The sequence below is a fragment of the Hemicordylus capensis genome, chromosome 4 (genome assembly GCF_027244095.1).
Source record: "Hemicordylus capensis ecotype Gifberg chromosome 4, rHemCap1.1.pri, whole genome shotgun sequence".
Taxonomy (NCBI): domain Eukaryota; kingdom Metazoa; phylum Chordata; class Lepidosauria; order Squamata; family Cordylidae; genus Hemicordylus; species Hemicordylus capensis.
Window position 1 is genome coordinate 93,564,998 of NC_069660.1, and position 21,838 is coordinate 93,586,835.

Below are 21,838 nucleotides of genomic sequence, written 5' to 3' on the forward strand. Positions count from 1 at the left end.
TGATCCATAAAGCACTGGATTTCCCCCGCCCTTCTGTTTGCTTAGAAATGGGGGGAAAGAAGTACTTAAACTTTCAATAAATGGTGAAGAAATGCTCAACTGTCATTGAAAACTATCATATTCAGAGTAACAAGATGCCATAATTGCAATGGGCTTGGGAAGTAGGGTGCATTTATTATTGGACTCATGGCAGCAGTTTGGGATTTCAACCCTACATACATTTGGCTGTGTCCCAAATTCCACCCTGTTCTCGTCCAATTTTGCCCTTACCTGCCTAGCCCTGCTCCATAATCCGTGTGACTTGATCCTGGGTTCCATGTCTTGCTCATACTAGAGAGTAACATATGAAACCCAGGAACTTATTTTTTGTGTATGGGAAGTTCTTTCGATACTTAAAATGGAAGTAGAGTAGTTTGATGATATGTGGAACATCGGAGTTATGTGGAGACGATTGCACTTCTCTGCTGTTCAGAATCTGAGGACTGGGACTGAACCAGTGGGATTGTAGAAGCAGTGTTAGCTGTCAATCTTGTTTTATAAAGGAATCTCGAATTGGTTTGTGTTTTCTACCACAATATGCCCGCTTTATTTCTTTAAAAAAATATTTTGTTGTATTAGTTAAACTACTTCTAGCATGAAACATAGCACACAAAAGACAATGGATATTTAAAAGCAGCAGCAGTGTGGTCAAGTAAAAATACAAACAATTCCAGAATGAAAAGACCAATAAAGTGACACTAAACAACTTTGGCAAATAAAAAGGTCTTCACTTGGGGGTCTCTCTCCCCCCCCCACCCCCCGGGGGCTGATGCCTGACAAGGTGCCCTGGAGAAAGCATCCCCCCCCCCCGATTGCCACCTGTGACTTGTCCCCATTCAGAAGATGGGAGAACTTAGAGAAGGGCCTCAGTGGATGATCTCAACACTGAGGCAGCTTCATTCCAGAGTTGGCACAAAAGATGGCTACAAGCACAAGTTGACAAACAGTTCTTTGGCATATTCTGGCAAGGAACTTAAGAAGTCTTGCAATTCAATTAATGTTCTGGAATATTTGTACTGTTGCCATGTAGCTTGCATATATGGATTTCAGTCTCCTAACTTTCTTATGGCTATCTTTCTGGAACTAGTTTAATTTTGCTATTTATCCTCAAGGCCACAAGTATTTATTTTTCATACTTTTCTAGCTCGAGATGCTGATGAGAGAGAGAAATGGATTCATGCTTTAGAGGAAACCATACTTCGGCATACTCTTCAGCTTCAGGTGAGTTCATTTGCAGTCTGATATCATTCCAGTTATTGGAATACCTGTCTAAGATGAGCCCAAGTCAAAAGGATTGTGCATTCATTTAGAATGTACTATATACATCAAGTGAGACTTGCAAACAAAACAATGCAGTACATCCCCAGGCCCAGCCTCTGCAAGAGAGCCAGGAACAGGAGCATTCCTGTAATGTGTTCAGGATGGAGTGCTGGTTTGTTCTTCTTGAAACACCCCTGAATAGTCCAAGGAGAGGGGAGTGGCGAATATCACCACATGGCATATAACTCACAACCCAATCTTCCCTTTCCAGGATTTTTACAATGTGGTTAGCAGGCCAACTTCCCCTCCGCCCTTGATATTCTCTGCTTTTTCCAGTGGACACCTGAACATTTTGTATCAACTGCTATTAGCCCTGCAGAGCCTGCCACACCTCTGGTTTCTTTAGATCTGTTTTTTCTCCCCTGGGGTAGGAATGAGGAATGCCCAGATTTAAAATTCTGGTTTTCTTGGGTTTGTTTGTTTTTTAGAGTAGTGGTGATTGCACAGCAATAACATGCTTTCTCCCAAAATAAATCATAGTTAAAAAGGCAGGATTTCTCCATTCTAGACAATGAATACATTTTTCTTACCTGTATATATCCTGCAAAGTTTCTCTCACCCTGGAAGCTCAACCATTTAGGTTTGTTTCTCTCTCTCTGGTTTGCAAGCATTTACTTCGGCTTACCTACGAGTCCCAAGTGCATAGAAACCAAACCAGTATGTTGTTTTTGAATGGCCCCATTTTGCTTCCAATCTGAGAAGCATTCAGTTACTTGAGTATATACAAGTTGGATATGTAACAATGTTTCATCTTTGCAGCTTCTAATGCTCACAAAAGGAGTAGTTTGTACCAATAAAAATAATAAAGGCACTTTACAGACATATGACAAGATTCTGCCTGAAGGCTTGCAGTGTAAATAGACAAGGAAAAGAAAGGAAGGGGAGAGGAAGGTGATGGTACTAGATAAACCTATTTTCTTCTATATTCCTAGGAGTCCCCAAAGTATGTGTAAGCCCCTACCTCATTTTGGGGTAGCCTGATTTTGCCTCTAATCATATCTGCATGCGTGTGTGTGTATATATACACACACTCGTGTCAGATATAGTTATTGTGTCAGATATAGTTCATATCAGTCTCTGTTCCAAGTTTATACTTATTCTTTTATTGATTGTAAAGTTAAGTAACTTAACATAGCTTGTTAAACTAGAAAGTGTTGCATTTTGACTGCTGGTAACTTACTTTCATTGTCAGTCTGTGATTACCAGAAACGTTTAATGAAATTAGAAAATCAGAAAATCTGATTGAAAGATTCCTCGTGAGCAAGTCAAGTGGCCTCTGTCCAGTGGCATGTGTTTGGCTTAAATTTGTATGCTTCTCAATGTTTTGTGGAGAAACTCAGGCTTATATGCATCTACAACTGGAAAATGTGTGAGAGCAGGGATTCTCAGCCCTATCCTGGGGAATAGGTGCATGCATACATTAATCGACTAATAACGAATATTGGTGTTACTTCGGGGAGACATCTAATTTAGTGTAAACTAGCAGACCAGGCACATAGCATCTGCGCCGCTAGTTTGTCGCTGCGCTTTCCTTCCCCTCCTGCTGCCCGCCTCCTCTCACCTTGCCCGCCCGCCCGCCAGCAGCACTTTCCTTCCCTGCCGGGCGTGGCGTGGCTCCACCGCCTGCCCACCCAGGCTCCTCTCAGCGATGCCGCTCGGCCGCTCGCTTGCTCTCGCCTTTCCTTCTCCGCCAGCCCAGCAGCGCTCCCCCCCCCCGCCGCCGGGTACAGCGCGGCTCTGCTGTCCGCCGCCAGCTCCTCGCCATCCATCCGGCTTCTGCAATGCTTCCCCATTCATCCACGCATGCCCTGTCTTAGAGAAATAAGTATAAAGAAGAAAGATATAGATAGATAGATATAGATGGCCTGTCTTAGATAAATAAGTCTATAGATAGAAGGTATCTGCCTTCACATGGTACTCAGGCACCTTGGAAGTCAGGCCCTTACCCTGCCCCAATACCATTTTGCTGTTAGGGTATAAGCAAATTCTGTAAACAAATTTTCTGAAATAGGCAGTCCTGTTTATCTAGTTCTTGGCTCTCTTTATGGTTTGTACAAATATCACCAAATTGTCAAGAAATATCTTACTCCTTTTGGTGAAAGCTTTCTTCCATTTTGCACAAAGAGCTGTGAATGTTCTAACTAAAATAGCATATTCCTTCTTTGGTGCCTGTTGTTAGTATGTAATTTTATAATTTTTACTGAAGACATTAGTACTGAACAGGAATAGCAGCGTTTCCACTTTGCCATTGCTTAGTAAATAAAGATTCTCTCTGTGTGTAAATGGGCCTTGAACGTAATAAAGTTTGAAGTGAAAAATATCTTGTGAAGTAACTCTGTATTCTGTTGAAAATTGCACCTTGGTACCAGATACGGTATGGTGTGGGTGCATTGGCAGTACTATATATAGTACTATATACACGCTAACAACGGAAAAGCTTGTAGAGAGGGTCGGGCAAATTTGGGCCGATGATTAAAGCAATCTAACGGGGAAGGGATGAACGTTGTAGCCAATTACAGGGAAGTTGCTGAAGGCCTTTAGAGACCGAGGTGGGCGAAATCTCTGAATGAGCTTGAGTCAGCTGTGGCATTGTACGCAAAATTCTGAGCAAATCATTGGGGCGGTCAAAGGCGTGAGTGATATGCCGGTGTAGCCGCTGTTATGAGAAGCCGTCATCGCTAAAGGGGGCGGCCTTTAGTGTGCTGCTCCTCCCCCGCTGTGATATCTCGGCCACATCCACTGGAGGCCGCGTGAAAAGGTTCTTCCGCTGTGGGAGCTCCCGGGACAAAGAGTATAACTGCGCGGCGAAGAAGCGTAGCTATTTTGTGCCCTGAGCCGTCTGGCTCCCCCCCCGCCCCCGCCGTTACTTTCATCCCAATCACTGCTGGGGGTGGGGGAAGGGTTGGCGGGGGAGGCACCTGACCCGTAGCCAATCGGCAGCCACCTTGGTGTTGAGACGAGCGCTGAGTGAGCGGCCGGCTGCGAAGCGGCGTCCCTGCGGGCAGGGGGCTCATCCTAAAGCAGACCCCGCCCGGCAGCGTGACCGGGAGGGGGGGAAGCATGGCTAGCGTGAGTAGGGCTAGATCTGGGGTCGCGTCGCGACTGGCAAGAGGGGGCGCCGTCAGCATCGCCGGCCTGCTCTGTGGAGGCCCGCCTGGATGCCTGAGTTCCATGGCTGCCTATTACGCGTTGTGGGGGGAACGGCCATTCTGCGGAACTACCGCCCTGCTGTCGAAGTGTGGGTGTGGGGAGCCACAACCTGTGTTTGTGATGACGGGAGAAGAGCTGTTGGAGAGAATTCCTAAACGGGACGTAGATTCTAGTTCCTTTGTGACAAGTCTAGAATTGAGGGCTAGAAGGAAGAGCGGGTCGAATATGTGCAAAATGCTAGAGCTTTAGGCTGTGCCTGATTTTGATCTTTCAGTCTCCACTGTCTGTCCCTGGTAGTTCTGGGTTAGTTTATTACCATTGATTTGCGTGTGTTTAAAGCGGCCGTTTGCCCGTTTAAGCATCTCCATCGCGAGAGGGATAACTGTTGTAAACAGTAGATTGTTGGAATATTTATATTTAGACGATGATCAAAAAGTTATGCCTCCATTCAAATGCAAGGCAGTTTGTTAGAGTGTGGGACTTAGAAGTCGCAACCTGTGTTTCCGTTGGGGAGGGAGAAGAACTCCTGGAGTTTTGCTTCCTTTCAAATGTTAAAACACTTTATTAGAAAGCATGTCTTAGAGAACTAGGGTTTCTTCTGAGTAAATATATATGTGTTGGGCTACATTGCACATAATTGCAATCCATTGTTTGCTCTCAGCTTGCCATATACAGGTGAAACTCGGAAAATTAGAATATCGTGCAAAAGTCCATTAATTTCAGTAATGCAAATTAAAAGGCGAAACTGATATATGAGACAGACGCATTACATGCAAAGCGAGATAAGTCAAGCCTTAATTTGTTATAACTGTGATGATCATGGCGTACAGCTCATGAAAACCCCAAATCCACAATCTCAGAAAATTAGAATATTACATGGAACCAAGAAGACAAGGATTGAAGAATAGAACAATATCGGACCTCTGAAAAGTATACAAACTGTGCTTGATTGGCCAGCAGACTCGCCTGACCTGAGCCCATAGAGAATCTATGGGGCATTGCCAAGAGAAGGATGAGAGACATGAGACCAAACAATGCAGAATTGCTGAAGGCCGCTAATGAAGCATCCTGGTCTTCCATAATACCTCATCAGTGCCACAGGCTGATAGCATCCATGCCACGCCGCATTGAGGCAGTAATTGCTGCAAAAGGGGCCCAAACCAAGTACTGAATACATATGCATGCTTATTCTTTTCAGAGGTCCGATATTGTTCTATTCTTCAATCCTTGTCTTCTTGGTTCCATGTAATGTTCTAATTTTCTGAGATTGTGGATTTGGGGTTTTCATGAGCTGTACGCCATGATCATCACAATTATAACAAATTAAGGCTTGACTTATCTCGCTTTGCATGTAATGCATCTGTCTCATATATCAGTTTCACCTTTTAATTTGCATTACTGAAATTAATGGACTTTTGCACGATATTCTAATTTTCTGAGTTTCATCTGTAGATTTGTGATCCCGCTGCACAATAATTCCCCTGCCTGAAAGGACATGGGAGCTGAACTCCTCCAGTTATCACTACTGATAAGGTCCAGATATAACCATGGACAACCTTATCCAAGGGGGATAATCCTGTAGTTCTTTGGGGTGATTGTAGCTGTGATATGTACTAAGGTAAAGGTAAAGTGTGCTGCCAAGTCGATTTTGACTCCTGGCACCCTCAGAACCTTGTGGTTTTCTTTTGGTATAATATAGGAGGGGTTTACCATTGCCATCTCCCGTGCAGTATGAGATTATGCCTTTCACTATCTTCCTGTATTGCTGCTGCCTGATATAGGTGTTTCCTATAGCCTGGGAAACATACCAGTGGGGATTCGAACCAGCAACCTTCTGCTTGTTAGTCAAGCATTTCCCCGCTGCGCCATTTAAGGTACTAATATGTACTAAAGACCATTAGGATAACTGATCCATATTAATTTCAGTGGCCAGAGTTCTACAGTGCGAAGGGTACTCCCTGTATAAGGACCATTGTGTATCCTAATGTCCATTTCATGGGAGGGTATAACATATTGACATATTGAGGAACCAGCACTATCTGTTTTCTGTGGCCCTTTTTGAGCATTCAGTATATTGTCTGTCTCTCTTTGGAAGGAATCGGAACTCTTCTGTGGCCTTCTGTGTCCTATTAGTATGTCCCAGCAACTGAATCCTATGTTCTGGTGAGTGAGTTTGTAAGGTTCTTTTCTGCAGAACCACATTAGTTGAGATTGCTTTCTTGTGAAAGCTGATGTACTAAAACCAATCTCCAGAGTGTTTTGGTGTTAAAAATAAAATTGCTGCACACAATGATTACATTTTTTAAAAAAACACAAGGTTTTGGCACAATCCAACCACCATTTGAAAACTTTTAAGACCTATTGATTTCAATAGGAGAAATTTAAGCCAACTCACTCACAAATGAATGGAATGTAAAAATTGGCTGAAAATTTAATTTTATTTAACGTATTTATCACTTTACAATCAAAAAGTTCTCAAAGCAGTTATATAGGAATGAGACAATGGTTCCCTGTCCCAAAGGGACATAATCTTAAAAACAAGGGAGTCACCAGCAACAGTCACTTGTAGGGATACTGTGCTAGCTTCAGTAGGAATAGTTGTCATCCCCAGGCCTGCAGATTTGACTGCAACCCTTCTCATTCTGATACTGCTCTGTGACTGTATGATGGTGAAAGAGTCCAGCTTGCCACATCTGAAACTAGAGAAGTGAGTGGTGATTTGTGTGGCAATCAAATCAATCAAATTGGTAAGAGAGCTGGTCTTGTGGTAGCAAGCATGACTTGTCCCCATAAGCTAAGCAGGATCTGCCCTGGTTGCATATGAAAGAGAGACTAGAAGTGTGAGCGCTGTAAGATATTCCCTTTAGGGTATGGAGCCGCTCTGGGAAGAGCATCTAGGCTCCAAGTTCCTTCCCTGGTTTCTCCAAGATAGGGCTAAGAGAGATTCTTGCCTGCAACCTTGGAGAAGCCGCTGCCAGTCTGTGTAGACAATACTGAGCGAGATGGACCTATGGTCTGACTCTGTATGTGGCAGCTTCCTATGTTCCTAATCTTTGCCCACTCCCCAATCCAAGATTGCAGGGGGTGGGAATGGCTTGGCCATTCTCATGGTGCATGGAGTACCTTGGCTAAGTCAGCAAGCCCAGTGCTTTCCCCTCCTGCTCCAAAGTGTACAGAAACATTTACCTATAGAACTGCATATGCTGTGTTGCATTTTGCTAAAAGTTTTGTTTCCTAGTTGGACAACAAGTTCTTAACCTTGTATTCATTTTGAACAAAGATAAATAAAATGGAAGATAAATAAACAAAGATAAATAAAATGGTGTTTAAATTGAATATATGTAAATCAGACCTTTTAATTTCTGTAAAAACAAAAGCATGAAGATATTCTTTGTAAATCACAAGGTGTGTGTTTTGAACATGGCCCATTTCTTCCAGCATTCATTTGTCAGGGCACAGCAGATGGCATTTCTGAAAGCTCCAGTTATTGTGGCTTGGTGAATAAACAGCATGCACAGATAAGGGTTAGGGTATGCTTGGCTGTATTTACAAATTTTGCCCCAGTTTTGTCTGCTCTTGTATACATGTACTGAGGTACAATAATAGTATGAACAGATTTCCCCCCAAACTCAAAAGGAATAGCTGGTCAAACTTCTGGCAATTCAGCTTTCACAGTAACGAGTCCTTTCCGATAGGCTTCAACTGGCTTTGATAACAAGTTGAACAAACTTTGTCATGCCTTGGCCAAACACCAGGATGAACCACAGTGGAACAGTCCAATTTGGGTAGGTGAGGGAGGATGTGCCAGGGTCAAATATTGGGTGAGAATGGCAAGCAGAAGGTTGAAGGCAGGGTGAGGGATCTGTATTATTTCTCTTGAATTGCTCAGACGGCTGGGCTCATTTGGAGCTGAAAATTTTAATTGACCCAGGAGTCAGCTGACAGTATTCAGCCCAGCGTTGAACCCTAGGGGGAACCTTTACTTCATGACATTTTATTTATTCCAGTTTGCTGGAGTGTCCTGGGCATGGGTGACTCAGGAAAGACTTTGGAGAGCAGCCACTTGGCCCATTTCTAAATGGGCACATTACAAACTTGTAGCATCTCAGGACTCTTGAGGGTAGGGGTGTCCTTGATGCTAATCTCTCGTCACAATCCAATGCAGATTTAAGGGCAATGTTTGTTGCATCGTTGCTGACTCCTCTATTTGAGAATTCATGACATGAGTTCTTTGTCACTCTTCCATCAAAGTTGCCATGTACCTTTATTGGATGCTGCCCCCGGTAATTCTTTTAATTCATGTAGCAACATAGTTACCCTTGCAAGCACCTAGTATTAAAACTTTAGAGTGGTGCTAGAGAGGCTCAGTCCTTGCAATGTGTGTTAATAATCCACTGTGTTCGCTTTTGTAGGCAGTCTGTTTGAGTTCTTGCAGATATAGATAAGTTTTTTATTCTTGAATTTTTGGCCATTGATGTATCTGCTAGTTGTTACAGTTGGTGAATAAATGAATTATGTTCCATTCACAGAATTACACACAACTGAATATTGTATATTTTATTTTGTGTTATATAGGGTGTGGATTCTGGGTTTGTTCCAAGTGTCCAAGATTTTGATAAAAAACTTACAGAAGCTGATGCTTATCTACAGATTTTAATAGATCAATTGAAGGTATGTTAAACCAACTACTGAACACTGGCTTTAATTACAGATGTCTACTGAAAATATTTGTGAAGGTCTTTTTGTAGACATACGCTGTGAAACACGAACACTACTGGTACTTCTGGAGGGTTTTGCCTTGAGTCTTGTCTTCGGTTAAATAGCTACATTGGACTTGTAACAGCACGTAGTTAGTCATGACTACACATCATTTAAAATCAATAAAGCAAGCTAGTCATGACTAACCCCTTTAACTTCAGTGGGACTTAGTCTAGATCCTGCTCAATGCCTTGGAGGTATAAAATTCAAATTGCAGTGCTCTTATTAATGAAAATGTTTATTTCTGGTAGAATTGTGCCATTTGATCTTCAGACTCAGGCTTCTGTCAAAGAACCTCACAGAAGGCAACTTCCCATCGCCTGGCACTCCTGGAAAAACCTTCACTGAGGATCAGGGGATTCTCAAGCAGGTTGGAATGGAGTGTGTAGGGGAATGGGGAAATTGTCCAAAATTGGGCAGATGCACAAGAGTGAAGCTGTGCTTGTGCAAAGTATGCCTGCCCACTTTTTAGCAATTTCTTCCTCCACGTGCAACTTCCCTATGCCTCATCCCATTTGAGGGTTCTCAGGAAAGGCTTTTCTGGGAGCATGTGGGGCTGTGTGGGACGAGGAGGCACAAAAATCCTATGCAGGCATTGCCTTCATCTTGTGGTTGTGAGGAACCTGAGAAAATGTTTAATGGATTTGTCTGTTTTGTATTTTAAAAGCTCCACTAGTGGTATGCTACTGTTTTTTTTCCAGCTCTTCGATGAAAAGCTTCAGAACTGCAAAGATGATGAGCAGAGAAAAGCAAGTATAATTTCTAATATATTCACTTTCCCCCCTAAGATTTACTGTTGCAGTTCATTATAACTGGACAAGGCGTATCCTCAACAGTCTTTGATACATGTTACTAATAACACCTTTCAAAACTGCCTTATGATCAGTCTTGCATTCAGTGGGTAGGGTCCAGTTAAATACTTCAGAAAACAGAAGATTTTCCTCATGCAGGGAAGGAGGGCCAATTTTCACCCCTTCCTTCCCTCTGCTGCCGCCTGTGCCCCTCAAAAATCTGCCCCGAAAGTCTCCCAGCCTCCAAGAGCAGATTTTCAAGAGGCACAGGGATTAGAAAGGGAAATGGAGGTGGGGAGTGAAAATCACCTTTCCTCACCCTTGGCACAACCAGAACATTTCCATTCACAGAAGTATTAGTCTGGATGTTGTTCAATGTTCGTTTATAGATGCTGAATTCTTTGTGTTTCTGGAATGAAAAATATTTTTAGCAGTAACTGTTAACTAGTCTGTTGCTACATTATACTGAAGTATAGCTCAAAACAGACAATACATCAAACTTGGAGAGTAGTAGAAAAGCTTTAAAAAGCTCTTGTCTTTAAAACTGAAAATTGAGAAATGTACTCTATCCTCTTGTCACCAACTACTCTTGCTGTACCATTAGCACAGCCTTTCAAACGTAATGAATCCATCCTCCTTTCTAAGCATATTTCTTCCATAGTCGGGCTCCTGCCCTCCACCTAAAATCCCTTTGGATGTTTCCCCATTGAGGTTGCAGCAGATGATACAGATAAGATAAAGTGAAGATTAAATAGCTAGGATATAGCTGTCGGGTACTGTCAAACAAAATTATATGCCAAAAACTGGTGGTGTTAATAAATACCCTTTTCAATTCAGAATCACATTGGCTTGATTTACTTGCAGAGAGAGAGAGAAAGAGAATTATTTCTCAGTAACAGCTTGCAGCACTGTTGAACTTTATGCTAAACTAATTAGCCATGTAGCTGTCTGCCTGTCTAAAATATTGGCCTAAATAAGCAGTTCATGTGTCCAGGGCAGAGTAATATGCTGATTATATTTTAGATAGGAAACTGGCTCTGTGTGATCGTTATACAATCTTGCCAAATGGATGTGACCTTGCACTTGTTTGCTCACTAGTCTTAATTTGTTGTAATGGCAGATTAGTGTTGTAAGGTGTGATCAGTTTTCTTCCTGATTTGTTATGGCATGCAATATTAGACATTCTACTTACACACAGGAAGAAACAAAGAAAGCAAGATTATTCTTACTCTGAAGTGTTTTTTTAGAAATCTACATCATTAACAATATTTTAACATCATACACTTCCTGGTGTTTATGCATCAGAGTGGTTTTTCTTTTGAAAACCCCACTAAGCCAAAACAATGAGGAAGATCTGCAGCTGCTTCCTCTAGAAACCTACTTTGAAAGAACACTGCTGCAATGCATGGCATCACATTTTAACGATTAAGTCTTCATGGAAAGTTTTATTAGAAATTTTCTGTGTTGCATTTTGAAAAGCAGATGGGTCTTGCACCATAGGATGGGAAACAATTGAAAAAACCCTTCTGTACAGTTTTGTGTACTGTCCACATTAAATGTCTGTGGAGGTTTGAAGACCACCTTGTAAGTAATTTGTTAGGGACTGAAAAGCAAGAGTTTCAAACTTTCTGGGCTTCCTTATTACCACTTCTGCACAATACATTGTATTCTGGCTTTTTTCGTTATATATGTTGCTGATAGTCTGGATCAGTTCAAAGATACAAGAACAACATAGGTGGAAAAAGTGCGGATTTGAGTATTCATCATCTTGGACCAGTTTGATGGAAAGGGATTACAAACTTGCTTTGGGATTATCACAGATTCTGTGAGTCAGTCTTGCATCTGATATAACCCCTGCCAACTGGGCAAAGAGACACCTTTTAAAAGTGGTGACTCTTTTGTTTTGCCGGAGAATAATAATAGCCTTTTCCCCAGTCTGACTGTAGCATTCTTCCAGTGGCTTGCGGGTGTCTATTTTTTCTTTGTTTTTGGAATGTGAGACCTTTTGGGACAGGGGACCACACTTTCTCTTTGTCAATATAACCTCTGAGAACTTGTTTTGTTGAAAAGTGGGTTATAAATATTAATGATGATCTTTCCAATATGATGATGATTCAATCCGTGTTTTGTCTGCATAATTTTATGCACAAGTAAAGGAATGTAATCTCTGAACTATCCCTAAGATGCAGAGGATCTTGTTTTGATTTGTATTAACACAGTATAAAGAATTAGAAATTCACGATAAACATGCTATAATTCAACACCCTTAGCACCCTTGTGTAGCTAAAGATAGCTCTGTCTCAAGTTCCCTTTTTAGATTATTTACCTCTAGGGTGGGATTGTGACTGTAAGCCAAAACTAATTGGCTTTAGATGGTAAAGGTGTGGTTTAACAGTGCAGCATGCCAAAAAAAGAACTACCATAGCCACACAGTTGGCAAAGTGTACATTGTGCAGAAGGTTTACTGCTAGTGCCACTGGAGAACCGCCCTTTCCCCCAAAAAGTTAAGTGCTGGGTACTCAATTGAAAACTAACAATAGTTACCAGTATAATCAGATGATTGAAGAGGTCTGCTGTATCTTGGTGGGAAGAGCACAGGCTTTGCCTGCACAAGGCCCCTGGCATGTCCAGTTGAAAGAATCTATCCTGAAACATTGTAAAACTGCTGTCAGTTGGAATAGATGGTTCTGGGCTAGACGGAACACTGGTCCACCTGTGTTATGCAGCTTCATATATTTAGCTTATTGGAATGTGTTAATATTCTAGATAAACAGCAGACAACAAGAATGAATCTGGATTTTAGCAAGTCAGTATTAAACTACTTTTTCTGTTCTTTCAGAAGATTGAAAACCTCAAAGAAACAACCAGTGTAAGTGTGTGTCAATCACTATGGGCAGTATCCAGGCTCAGTTAGTTAGAACTAAGTGCCATTGCAGTTGATGGGGTCTGAATTTTGAAGAACTTGTCCCAGTGATTTCTTTGATGCTAGTTGTCCATTAACTAGTCTGGATGCTACCCGAAGTATTTAAAGTATTGTGTTGATCTCTGTTAAATTGTGGGTTAGCAACTTGGTTTTACTGATAAGCCACTTGGAATGGGATGGTGAAGGATCATACTTGCCTGACACCAAACCCCAAGTGGCCTGTCAAATGCAGACCCCATGGTGCTTCTTATGCTATCTAAATGGGGAAAGAGAGAATAAAATGAATTGCAACAGCAAGGGTAAGGCATATCCTTTCACTTACATGATCCATGATCCCTGCATTTCTTACAGACTTCTAGGGAAGGTGAGTGGAAATGCAGACCGAGGCCTTCCTTGCAATTATGTTACATATTTGATAAAATCTTCATTTTCACAGTAATTCGTACAACCTCATTTATTTATTTATTTACCACCTGATGTGTATCCCTAGGTGGTGTACACAGGGGTCAAGAAATGTTGGCTCTGTTCACCAGCCAGACAAAAGCCTTTTACTCATCGAGCTCAGTTGGTACCTTACTCATCAAGATTTCTCTCTTGTCACAGACAAGTAGACTAATGGATTTCCTGAGCCCTGGATGTAATTTAAAGTACAACAAACTTAAAAACAGAATAAAAGCAATAAAACAGTTTAAAAATAATTTTGACTAAAAGCCTGAGAAAACAGGTGCATCTTGAGGATCTTTTAAAAAGCAATCAGAGATGGAGAAGCTCTTATTTTGACAGGAAGTGCATTCCAGAGTACTGGGGCAGCCACAGAGAAGGCCTGGTTTGTTCTATAGAGACCTGCATCGGGATCTCATTTACCCTTTGATAGCTAAATTCCCAGGTCTTGATTCTCCTCAGATGATTGGCAGGCTGTTGGAAGGAAGTACTTCCTGCACCACCAGACAGGTAGCTAAATTTTGTAGTGCAGCCCTCCGTTTACGTAAGAGCTTAATAATGGGAAAATAGGTGATGGATTTAAGGCCAGAACAACTTTTGTAACTATAATGTGGCTAACTGCAGGTGGACACGCAGGTATTGGTATCACCTGTATGTCATCAGTAAATCTAACAATAGAATTTTCCCAAGCTCCTGAATTGTTTAACCCCTCTCAGATTTAGGAGTTGAGAAGGCAACTGGTTGAGTTTTGATTTGTGTGTAATAGTCTCATAAGTATGAAATACTGCTGCCTCCTTTACTTTTAATTATGTATTTTTAGTAGTATTATCAGTACCTTGATCTATGGTGAGGAGGACTTTTTAAAATTTATTTGGTTTTATTGTTTGTAGTAGAAGTTTGATTGTTTTCTCTTCTACATTTGTTTTAATCTCATGCTGGTCGCTGACCAAAATAAAGAGATTTGATTTGATTTGAGAAGGCCTAGTCCGGAGTTGCCACCAAATGAGCCAGTGGCAACTGTAATTGGACCTCCTCAGATAATCTTACTAGGTGGCAGGGTTCATGACAAAGGAGGCACTCTCTTAAATACCCTGGACCCAAGCCATAACTAGCTCTTTGTACTTAGCTCAAACATCTTGGTAGCCAGTGCAGTTGTCTTAAAATTGGTGTGTTATAGTCTCTTTGGGTTGTTCCAGAGACCAGTCTGGCTGCTGCATTCTGCACCAATTGTAGTTTCCAAACTATGTTACAAAGGCAACCCCACATAGAATGCATTACAGTAGTCAAGCCTGGAGGTTACCAATTTATGTGCCACTGTTCCAAGTCATTTACATCCAGAAATGGGCATGGCTGACATATCGGCTGAAGCTAATAAAAGGAGCTCCTGGCCACTGCCTCAGTTGTAGAAACCAGAGGGAATTTTGGATCTAGAAGCACTGGTTTTTTTTCTGGGAGAGTGTAACTCCAGACAGAACAGGCAGATCTAAACCAACTCTCGAGTCCTGATCCCCCACAATCAGTACCTCCTGTCTGTCTTGAATTCAACTTTAGTTTATCTCTCATCCAGCCCATTTCTGCTTCCAGGCAGGCATTCAGAGAAGTTATGCCATTTCCTGTTGAGGCTGATTTGGAGAAATTGATTTAGGTGTTATCAGCAGATTGATAACACCCTGCACCTCCTGATGATCTCTCCCAGTGGTTTCATGTAGATTTTAGAGCAGTATGGAGTCTAGTGGAACTCCATACATTAACTCTCAGTTTGCAGAGCAACAGTCTGGAATCTACCAGAGAGGTAGGAACGGAATCACCATAAAACAATGCCACTCAATCCCAGCTCCCTCTGGTGACTGGAAAAGAGGTGACTATGGGGAGACATGATAGGTGTATAAAATTATGCATGGAGTTGAGTGGATAGAGAAACATTTTTCTCCCTCTCTCACAACACTAGAACTTGGGACCATCCCATGAAACTGAAGGCTGGGAAATTTAGGACTGACAAAAGGAAGTACTTTTTCACATAGTGCATAATTAATTACGGAATTCTCTGCCATGGGATGTAGTGATGGCCACTAGCTTGGATGCCTTTTAAAGGGGCTTAGATAAATTCAAGGAGGACAGGTCTATCAATGGCTACTAGTCTGGTATCTGTAGATCACCTCCAGCTTCAGAGGCATAATGCCTCTTAATACCACTTGCCTGGGAGCAACAGCAAGAGAGAGAGCACACCCTCACCTCTTTTGCCTGTGGGTTTCCCAGAAGCATCTGGTGGTCCACTCTGTGAAATAGGATGCTGGACTAGGTAGGCCTTGGGAATGATCCAGCGGAGCTGCTGTTATGACCCAGAAGGATAGCATGGTTGATGGTATCAAAAGCTGCCAAGCAATGCAAAACAATCAACAGAGTCACACTCCCTCTGCCAATACCTAATTGGGAGATCATCCTTCAGGCTGATAAATGCCATCTCAATCCCATATCTGTTCAAAAGCTAATTTGAAGTGGGTCAAGATAATCTGTTGCTTCCAAGAATGCCTGAAGCTGAGAGACCACCACCTGCTCAGTCACCTTGCCCAATCATGGAAGACTGGAGATGGGTCTATAATGGGCTACCTCTGAGGAATCTAATGCAAGTTTCTTCAAGTAAAGTCTAATGATAGTCTCTTTAAGATAAGGAAGCATCCTTTCCATCCTTAGAAAAGAATTTTATATTTGTGAGACCCTCTCTGATAGTACAATTGCCAGATGAAATAAGCTGAGTAAGGGTCAAGATAACAGGTAGTATGATATATAGTCTGAAGCAGCTTGTCCACATCCTGAGGAGTCAGAAACTGAAAGTGATCTAACCTGATCCCATAAGAGTCCTTGCTAGACACTTCCATAGTAGACTCTGCAATAAACATGGAATCCATTTTGGCCTGAACACAAGATACTTTATACATAAAGCCATTAAAGACTTCACAGTGAGTAACTGATGGATCTGGGTCATGATCTGGTAACATCCATAAAAGTGGGTTCTGTGCCTGCGCAGAACACTTTGGGTAGAAATAGTTAGATCTTCACGGCGCTGATCAACTACTGCTGTGTGTGCTTCACACCTGCTCATGTTGGCGGTTTGGCACCTCACAGCTCAATTTCTTTCTCAGTTGGCCAGTGCGCTCAGTTATTTGGTGATCTAGGCTCCTCAGAAAGTGTATTATTGTTGGGTAATTGGACTTGACTTGGATTGGACTTGGTTTATGGACTGCTCTTTAGATAATGTAACATAGTACTTATTGTGTTTGAACTCAGACTGGATGGATTATTCTCTGTTATATCGGACGATGTTACCTCAGCAAAGTGTTTGGAAAGTGTATGACCACGGACTCTTTGGCTTGACAATATTTGGGATATCCTTTACTGAGCCCCAAGCCTAGAGAAAAAACACCTTTAAGTGGTGCATGCATTGTAGGGGGAAACTCACCCAAAATGGATAACCATGACAGTTGTCTCCTGTGTCTGGGAGAAGGGCATAATGTTGATGCGTTTGCAGTTCATTCTCTAGACAGTCTCTTAAAAATAGACCTGTGCGTTTCAGAGAGGCTTTGCTGGAGGAAGCTCTAGCTCCAGGGAGAGTTTCTAAGTCTCCAGAATCCATGGTCATAGTATCGAAATAATCATTGGAGACTGCAGTGCAAATGCAGTCTAAATCCCTGATGCCTGGGCCATTGACATCAAAAGGTTTGCCATTTCAGGTACCGTGGGTGCCTGAGAGTTGTTTGTCTCATCTCCAGGAGGAAAGGAACGCGAGAGGATAAGTCTGGCTCCCCACTCCTAAAAAACATAGGGAGAAGAGTCATCAAAAAGAAGGTCATCTGTCGCCACCCAGCAATACGACCCCTTCTCCATCCGGCATACAATACCTGGAGAATCCATCACCATTATAATGCCTGGTAAACTGGTTGCCTTCGAAGTCGATGCCCAAGCCAGAAAGGGCTCCTATTTTGTCTGATTCTACGCCTTGACATCAGGCATTGTCTCTGTCACTGGCACCTATGCCACGGCAATCCCCATCGAATCAGAGGACCCCGATGTCTATGTCAGTGTCAAGGCAGGAGCAGCATCACCTGTAGTGTTCAACGCCAATGATAATACCAAGGCTGTTTTTGATCCTGAAACAGCCCAGAATATCCCTACAATGTTGGAATCGGGGGAGAGCACTCCTTTGGCATCAGCGTTCCAAGGTTTCTTGAACCAAGGTCTTGACGTTGAGGAGGATGATTTAGGAGATGTATCAAAGACACCTTCTATGATTCCCTTTCAGACATGGGTGTTGCTGGCAGGCCTTTTGCCTGTGGGAGGATGGGGTGACATGTCTACAAATTTCACCCCAGTTTGTCCTGACGAGTATGTGGAGTTTAAAAGTGGAAAGCGTGTAGGATGTGAATGGAACTAGTACAGGCTGAAATTACCCCCCTCCCCCAGGGTTGTTACTGCAACTTGGGTTCAAACCGTGATTCAAATGATGCTGCCAAGGATAGTGATTCAGGATACGGTACAGATTGCAACTCAAATGGCACCCCTGAAGGTGTTGTATCAGGATGCTGCTGTGCAAACTTCTATTCCTGGACCGGCTAAGCCACAGGTTATAAGAGTGTTCCATCTGAATCAGGACGCAGGCATGCAGATAGCTGTCCAGGTGTTGGCTCCGAAGTCACCTAGACAGACTTCAGTGTTGACACAGACGTGTGCATAACATGACGCAAAGAGATCAGTGTGTACGGAGGGGGGCGGTAGATGAACGTTGTCTCAAATGACATCAAAGACTGCTATGGGCTCACAAACCAATAGGGGTTCCTGCTCCTACTCAACTTCTTCAGGGATGTCAAGTGCATGTTCTCCAGAACTGCCATCCTCAGAGGATGACTAAGAATCTGACTTCACAGGCACGGAATCTATGGGTCGTAACTCAGACCCAAAAGATGATGTTCCGACAAAGGCTTCTATATCCCTGGTGGAGGAAATGAAATCTTATCTTGAAATTGTTCAAATGGCAGTGCTTGGTCTCTAGTGGAAACAAAAAGTTAGTGAGCTGGACGATCCTGTCTACAATTTCATGAAGAAATCAAACAGGGCTCAACCAGTGTACTTACCAATGCTTCCTGTGATATCAAATTTATTATTATTTATTTATTTGATTTCTATACCACCCTTCCAAAAATGGCTCAGGGCATTTTACACAGGTTGAGCCATGTTTGATTTCTTCATGAAATTATAGACAGGAAGTGGGGCATTCTTGATTCAACCTGAGCGGGATCTAAAATTTACTGAGCTGACATCAAAAAACTTGTGAGTGCACACATACGCACATGCCTTAGAGGGAACACTGTGGGTGGGTCCTTCGGATAGTCTAGACCAGTTACTCCATCAAGTTAAAAACACTGCTGGAGTATGTAGGAGTGAAATACACAGCACCAACAATGGCATTGAAGAGGTAGAAATGTTGCTTGGAAAAGAGGTGATCTTTCCACTACAGTGGGCAAGCAGACATGGGTGATTCTACTCCTGGTACTATCAAATCCCCCAATGGGATGGGGACATACGCCCTATAATGGACCTGAGGTGGCTAAACCTGTATGATGATGTGAGAAGATTCTGAATGATTACGTTGCAAGCTATCCTGCAGGGAGGAATGGGTTGCTTCGCTGGACCTCAAGGACACATATTTTCACATCGGCATAAAGGAAATACCTAAGATTCACTGTGGGCAAGAGCATTTTTCAGTACAACATGCTACCCTTCGGTCTGGGGACAGCGCTGAGAGTTGTTACCAAATGCATGGCAGCAGTGCTGGCACATTTACACACACACAGGGAGTGACAATATATCGGTTGATAACAGCAAGAACAAAAGATGAATTATGTTTGCAGTTCATATGCGTGATGGGACTTTTGGAAATGGACATCCCGATCAATCTGGAAAAGTCCCACTTGACACCCTCTAAGAGACTACTGTACATAGATGTCGTACTGGACATGGATCGGCAGAGAGCATACCTGCAAGAGGAACGATTTCAAAGAATACAGGAATTGGCACTGACATAGTAGTTGCACACACAGTTCAGGTGTTGATGGACCTGATGGCCTCCTATACTGCCACGGTCCATCATGGGAATTACTGAGAATGCGGAAACTGCAACAATGGTATCTGTCAGTTTTCCGGCCAAACGTGGACAGCCAAAAAATAATTCTACACCTACCAGACATGGTACTGAGTTAGTATGGTGGATGAAAGAGGAAAATCTCCTGGCAGGCACTACATTCAAAATTCCAGTGCCAGAAGTTTTGGTAATGCCTTTCTCATGGGCTGGGGGGCTCCTATGTCTGGCCTGGAGGCACAAGGGCTCTGAACCCCAACTCAAAAGACTCTGCACATAAACTTCCTGGAGCTGCTTGTAGCTTTCCAGGCGATAAAGTCATTCCAGAGACATCAGCTCGGAAAGACAGTTCAACTTCAGATGAACAATACGACCGCAATAGCATATGTGAACAAACAAGGGGGGTGGGCAGTCTCTCTCTCTCTCTCTCTCTCTCTCTCTCTCTCTCTCTCTCTCTCTCTCTCTCTCTCTGCAGTTTAAGCTAACACATATGGAACTGGTGCATTCCACAGAAGATTCATCTGGTTGCAATACACATAAGAGGGATAAACAATACCCTTGCAGATGCCTTTAGCAGGTCCTAAGTTCTCCTTCAACACTAATGGGAGTTTAATGCAACTTGTCTCAGGGGCCTATTCAAGTTTTGGGGGGAAGCCCAAGGTAGACCTATTTGCAACAGAAGACAATGCGAAATACAGTCAATATTGCTCAAGATGGAGACTGGGGGAGCAATCGAAGGGTGATACATTGCAGTACCAGTGGCCATGCAGTTTATATTCTATTTATTTCCACTGCTCAGACAGATAGTGGCAAAGCTTTTACAGGACAGAACTCATTGCATACTTATAACTCCATGGTGGCCAAGGCAGCCATGATTTCAGCAAGTACTCAAACTGTCAGCAGAGGAACATGTATGACTAAAACAAATAATGGAACTTCTAACACAAGAACAGGACCACCTGCTACATCTAAACCTTAAAATGTGAAGACTTATGGCATGGAGGATAAATGATTGCACAACATTCTGTTCAATCATAAAAAGTCTACAAGAAAAAACTATAATGCAAAATGGAAACGATTCAAAATGCACGCAAAAGCTGTGGACTATAGAGCCAGGGATGCTTCCATATGGGACATATTGTGATACCTTACGACATTGAAGTCAGGAGGCTTAGCAAACATCTCCATTGAGAGTGCATTTGGCTGCCATTTCCTCTTTCCACAGGGGGTGCGATGGGAGGATTGTGTTCAGCCACCCTGACAGTAAAAGGCTGCTAAAATGGGTAACAAATCTGTACCCACCAGTACACAGACCGGTGAATAGGTGAAGTCTTGCCTTGGTCTTGTCTGCCTTGACAGAAAAAACATTTGAACCAATGGCAACTGCAAAGCTTAAAATGGTAACATTAAAGACCGTATTTCTGCTTGCCGTTACAACGGCAAAAAGGGTGAGTCTATGCATAGACTATGCACCACTCTATGCATAGATGAACTGTACACTAAAATCCATGACAACAAAGTCATTATGTGGTTAGATCCGGAGTTCAAACCTAAGGTTTTCTCAGACTTCCACATGAACCAGGATACTGTATTACCCACCTTAACCTGAAACCCAGAAACACCTCTGGAACAGGCGATGCAGAGCATGGATGTTCAACGGGCTCTCCTATTTGCGGCAAACATCGGTGATAAGGAAATCAAGATGACTGTTTGTCACTTATAAGCAAAGGATGGGGGATCTCCTGTCTCTAGACAAAGACTCTTGCATTGGCTAGTGGAGACTATCTACCTGGCATACAAGGGGTGGAACCTCCTAGAGCCATAAAGGCCCACTCTACGAGGGTGTATGTGTCCTCAGCAGTGCTTTTATCAGGGATAAATGTCAAGGACATATGCATAGCTGCAATGTGGGTGTCAGAAGAGATGTTTACAGTGAAATACTATGCAGTGGACCTCCGCTCTGCAGCGGCAGCAAATTTTCCCTCAGAAGTATGGCTTGTATCCGGAAGCTTGGGAATTGCTTACCGACCTCCTGCTCTAGACAGGGCCAATCAGAAGCTTTTGGCTGGTAGGAGGGAGGGGCCAATCCCCCTCTGCTTCCAATCTTCGCTCTGTCTTCAGCTTTAGCAGGTGCCTCTTCTTTCTTTCCACGAGATTCACCTTTTCCTTCTCCTTGAGCCTGCTTTCCCCTGACCTTTCTCCCTCCCACAGCCACAGCTGGCTAGGGAGCCCTCAGGAGACCGGGTACCTTAAAATAAAATAAAATAAATACTGAGAGAGAAAACA

At 42.8% G+C, this 21,838-nt stretch overlaps 1 protein-coding gene across 5 annotated transcripts in view; it reads left to right on the plus strand.

Annotated features, from left to right (window-relative positions):
• OSBPL9 (oxysterol binding protein like 9) overlaps positions 1-21,838 on the plus strand; it is a 139,559-nt gene that overhangs the window by 61,724 nt on the left and 55,997 nt on the right. For 2 of the 5 annotated variants that reach the window (XM_053249963.1, XM_053249965.1), the window contains exons 4-7: positions 1,184-1,260; positions 9,085-9,180; positions 9,969-10,016; positions 12,898-12,927. In XM_053249963.1, coding sequence (XP_053105938.1) covers positions 1,184-1,260; positions 9,085-9,180; positions 9,969-10,016; positions 12,898-12,927 — 251 coding nt within the window. Of the gene's footprint in view, positions 1-1,183; positions 1,261-4,255; positions 4,429-9,084; positions 9,181-9,968; positions 10,017-12,897; positions 12,928-21,838 lie in introns of those variants that run through there. The other 3 variants (XM_053249964.1, XM_053249966.1, XM_053249967.1) reach the window with 2 other exon arrangements.